Source organism: Trachymyrmex cornetzi, unplaced genomic scaffold (genome assembly GCF_001594075.2).
Source record: "Trachymyrmex cornetzi isolate Tcor2-1 unplaced genomic scaffold, Tcor1.1 scaffold1668, whole genome shotgun sequence".
Lineage (NCBI taxonomy): Eukaryota > Metazoa > Arthropoda > Insecta > Hymenoptera > Formicidae > Trachymyrmex > Trachymyrmex cornetzi.
Window position 1 is genome coordinate 48,130 of NW_017296274.1, and position 5,273 is coordinate 53,402.

The 5,273-nt window shown below is 34.4% G+C and overlaps 1 protein-coding gene across 1 annotated transcript in view; it reads left to right on the top strand.

Moving 5' to 3' along the window:
• The window catches only part of LOC108759088 (putative nuclease HARBI1), a 9,293-nt gene extending 7,975 nt beyond the window's left edge, over positions 1-1,318 (top strand). Inside the window, exons 2-3 of the mRNA XM_018504384.1 lie at positions 343-577; positions 824-1,318. Of these exons, the coding sequence (XP_018359886.1) occupies positions 343-577; positions 824-1,318 (730 nt within the window). The remainder of the gene's footprint in view (positions 1-342; positions 578-823) is intronic.
• The last annotated feature ends 3,955 nt before the right edge of the window (positions 1,319-5,273 follow it).

Below are 5,273 nucleotides of genomic sequence, written 5' to 3' on the forward strand. Positions count from 1 at the left end.
AGGGCCACTGTCACCATCGTCGGTTTACTTAAGCAGCCTAGTAACTGTAATGAAATAGAAAGAGATAGAACTATTTCTATCTCTTTCTATTTCTTTACAGTTACTAGGCTGCTTAAGTAAACCGATGCTTAAGTAAAGAAATAGAAAGAGATAGAAATAGTTCTATCTCTTTCTGTTTCATTACAGTTACTAGGCTGCTTAAGTAAACCGACGATGGTGACAGTGGCCCTAAAAGATGAACATTGAAAAACACATGGTAATCCATAATTTTTAAATAGAGTTTTCATGCATCTTATCATCATACAAATTAATATTTTGTACCCGATTTTTTAAATATTATAGATATTTGGCATCTGGCGATTCTATGGTGTCGATGTCCTACCAGTACCTTGTAGGAGTAACAACGGTTAGCAACATTATTAAAGAAACGTGTGCAATAATTTGGAACAGTTTGTGCCCTTTAGTTTTACCTAGCAGATTAGAAGAAAAAGATTGGTTAGATATAGCTAACGAATTTGAGAAATGGAATTTTGCGCACTGCATTGGAGCTATCGATGGCAAGCACGTTATTATTCAAGTATGTACATTGTTTACCAGGGAGTCAATTGTGTATCTTGAAATTAGGTGAAAATTACAAAAGTGAGCAAATTCACTAAATATTGATTAATTAAATTATGAATATTTGAGTAAATTTTCTCATTTTTGTAATTTTCACCTCATTTCAAGATGCACAATCGACCCCCAGTACAAAATATATATAATATATCTCTGTTTTTTACAAAATAAGTAAAATTAAATTAAAAATGACAATTTTCTGTTTTAGTCTCCCAATAACGCCGGCTCAACATATTTTAATTACAAAAACAGCTACAGTATTATTTTGATGGCTATCTGTGATGCAAATTACATTATCCGTTTTGTAGACATCGGAGCCTACGGACGACGCAGCGATGGTGGCATATTTCAAGACAGTGCCATAGGAAAAGCCTTTGACGAAGGCCGAATGAATGTTCCGCAACCGGCCGCTATTGCAGATAGTCCTGTGTTACCCTTTTGTCTCGTAAGAGATAAGGCTTTTCCCATGAAGCCATATTTGCTTCGCCCGTATCCAGGTAGAGACTTAACACCGGAACAAGCCGTGTTCAATTATCGTTTAAGTCGAGCAAGACGATCAATTGAAAACACCTTTGGTATACTTGCCAGTCAATGGCGAATATACAGAAAGCCAATTATCGCCAGTCCTACAACTGCCTCAAGAATAGTTCAGGCACAACTGGGTGCTTACACAATTGGCTTAGAAAAAATGATATTGATGTAAACGAATATGTACCTCTCGGTATGATCGACTCCGACGATCCACTCAATCCAAGTGGTTTCAACGCAGGGTCTTGGAGAAACATCACAGAAAATGGCTGCGCGTTCAAAGATATAACAAACTGTGGCTCTAACACAAGTGCCCGAAGATGCATAAACATTCGCAACGAATTTTGTCAATATTTCAATAACGAGGGAGTAGTGTCATGGCAATACGATCGTCAAAGTTAAAAATAAACAAATATCGCATTAATTTTGTTTTTAAACAATTGTATTAATTTGACTTGCGCTTCATAACTATGTAAACTTATTTGCTATTTTATATTTATTTAAATAAACAATATTTCCTATTAAAATGTAATTTTTATTTTATTTTAGAAGATACTAAGGTTCAATAAGTATAAAACAATATCAATAATAAAGGGTACAGAACCATTATAATATATGTATATGTAATAAACAATTTAAATACAATTTAAATACAAAAATCAAACAGACGTTTCGACTACGTTTGAGACGTTATTTCATCATGCAACTCCAGGTTTATCTCACGGAGTTGGGCAGCTATCATGTTTCCAATTATGGTTGGTTTATCAAGTGCAGCTTGTGCAGGAGGTAACATTTGTTTTACTTGGTCCATATTAAAAGATATCGGCAATGCCAGGGAATCGGCAATCCGGTCTAATGCACTGTCTTCGCTCAAGCGACGTTTTCCTATAAAAATATTCACACCTAATATTTTTCAACACTATAAAGTCATAATTTTTACGTTCTTTATAAAAGTTTGTATTTTATTTGAAAATATAACCTTCTAATACCTTAATAAAATGAACATACGTGATACCAATGCTGCTGCTGCTATTGCTGTTGTCACAAATTGAGCTGACCATGTCCATTGAATCATTACAGTCTGAATCAATATTGCTGATAGTTCTATAATGAAAAGAAAATTTGATTATTACATACACACACGTATATAGTAGTATTGTTCGTTTTGTCTCTCGGAAGCTGCTCGAAGTCGCTCCGAACGAACTCAGCATATTTGATAATGAGCTTTTAGACATGTAAAACACTTGCAGTGTTCTTTTAGAATCTAAACGAGCATTAAAAGAACACTACAATTGTTTTACATGTTTAAAAGCGTTCTATCAAGTATGCTGGGTTCGTTTGGAGCAACTCCGAGCAGCTTCCGACAGAGAAAACGAACAATACTAATAATTAGTATTATTATCATTAATATATGCATACTTGTTCTGTAGCTGAAGATCACGCAAAAAATTCATACATTGCAAATGTATCCACGGTCTTCTTCGACTTGGTGCAGCAGATACACTCGCTGCTTGCTCCTTCTTCGAATAAATTCGAAAAGAATCCGATAGTGACTTCCACTTCTTTTTAATGGAATCAATGGAATATGTTCCTAAAAGAAAACATTCATAATTCGATACATCAATGTTTTTTCACTCAAATGGATTTGATTCAACTTCAAAATCTTTATTGATACGAGTGTAGAATTGTTCAATAAACAAATATTGAGTGCTTAATAGTTCAAAATAATACAATTTATAATTTACAATTTTAGTCAAAATAATACAATTTACCGCCAAGAGCCGCAAACATTTCTTCCCAGAGTTTCTTTTTTATCTGTGGGCTGCGTTCAATCAGAGGTAGTTTGAAGTTCCATAAGGCAGGTCGTCGAGACACTTCATCAATCAGTTACTCTTCCATGACTAATTTATTTGGTTCGAAATCCGTTACCTGCCGTGAATCGTGCTGTGAATTTACAACTTTTGTACGTGGCATATTTGTAACAACGACAGCCTCAGTACCATCAGCCATCAAACTCTTGCGGACTATAACTCCGTCCTCTACACATAATAATATTATTAAGATTTTATTCCGACCGACAGGAAATAAAATACTAAGTATAAGCTATTATAGTTAATCACAAAATCACAGTCAAAATAATCTAGAAATTCCTACTCACCACACCGAGGGTAACAGTACAAATTGTCATCAATGATATAATGATTGTATCCCTCAAAACATGGATGTTGTTCCAAATCATCCTTGTTATTAAAAATAGTCTCACAAACGCCACATGTATATGAAATATCAAAATTGTCCTAAAATACAAATAAATGTTTAGTACTATATATGCTATAAATATATGTTTATATAAATAATGATACAAGAAAGGGTTACAAGCCTATAATAAATAAATGTTATAAATTTAAATTTAAATTTATGTTATAAATGTTATAAATTTATATAATAAATGTTTAATACAAAATATAACCAACTATTGAAATATTTTACATTACAAGTCTAATAAATCATAAACAAATCGTAAAATAAATAAGTAATTAAACATATACGTAAGTTTCGAACCGATTGGGTCATTTTCAATGATGATGTTAGAGAGATTAAATAATAAAGTATCAATTATAAAAAATTTGTCAATTTTAAATTACATTAAAAATTGTAAAGGAAAATATAAAAAAATAACATTAAATATTAAGTAAGTCGTAGCCCTTTATTTCTTGTATCATTATTTATTGAACGATAAGGTTAGAAAAGCATGTACCACGAACACGGATATCGTTGGCTAAATTATTTTATATTTGTGATAAATTACAATATATAAACGTTTCGGTCGCGAATAGGACCTTCTTCAGTATACAAGATTATTAGTTTAATCTTAGCCAACAATATCCGGCGTTCGTGATACATGCCTTTTTAACCTTATCGTTTTATATTATTACCGCGTGTTTAACCTATATTGTTATTATTTATTGAATTTATTGAGCCTTGTTACTTATATATGTTCAATATGTTTATATATTTATATACTCACTTCGTTTAAATTCATTGTCGAATCATTCATCACTTTCATATAGATCTCTTCACTCTAGCTTTAAACAGACGTTAATATAAATGTCGTTTGCTAAATGTATAGGCCACTAAACTATCAGTAAACAACAGAACAGAAAGAGGTTAGGTTGCCTCGCTGCCTTCCTTCGCTCATAGATGGACAGCGTTGAACTTTGAACGAAGCTTCGCTAGCTACGCATTTTCGCACGAATCGACGGAGTGGGGGGTCTTCGCCAGCGAAGCTTCGCTTGTTTTTGTAGACCACTTTGTAGAGCGGATCGGACGTGTTCCCTCTCGTCTCGGGTGTTGCGTCACCTCGACTATATTTTTGAAAAGCGTTGCCGGCTTGGACTGTGCCATAGTATTTCAATTTCGATAGTCCCTTTATCCGTCTTGGCGCGCGGCCATGCGGCGTGGAAGCGCCGTAGCCGCAGGCGCCCAGTGTCTGAAGGGGCGCCTCACCATTTTTATTGCATCATCCATTACTCGCCCAGTTCGAGGTGGTCAATGCATAGCACTCCCACTTACGATTACTGCTTTTCCGCTACATTAGACACGACTGGCCAAGTTTACCTCGTTATAAAGAGGACTAGGGCCAATGAAAGAAGAAGAAGAAGCCAGCGAAGCTTCGCTGCATGAAATTGCACCTTTATACAAGATGTAACCAACGTAGAACTCGGTAACAGACGCTCGTAACAATACAGATCGTTGTCCGTACTCTCGTTCGAACTGTTATCGCTGTTCGTACTTTCATGTGAAATGTTATCGCTTGACATATTAAGCATTCCAAAACTCAATATAAAAAGGACCTTACCCCGTACGCAGTTATATTATATATCGTTCCATCGTCGGAAATATCAAAAACCAACCCCCCCCCCCCCCATCTTATCTAATCATATTACAAATAAAGGATATACATAAAAAATAGGCAACCATGACGCATCTTATCATATTCAAAGGATGTGGTATCTTCACACATACATACATACACACAAGATATGTGTAACGAAAAGAAATCTGTAGATTCAAATTTTTCTTTTAATTTTAATAAAATGCACGCTATAATAAGCACATACATCGAGTAT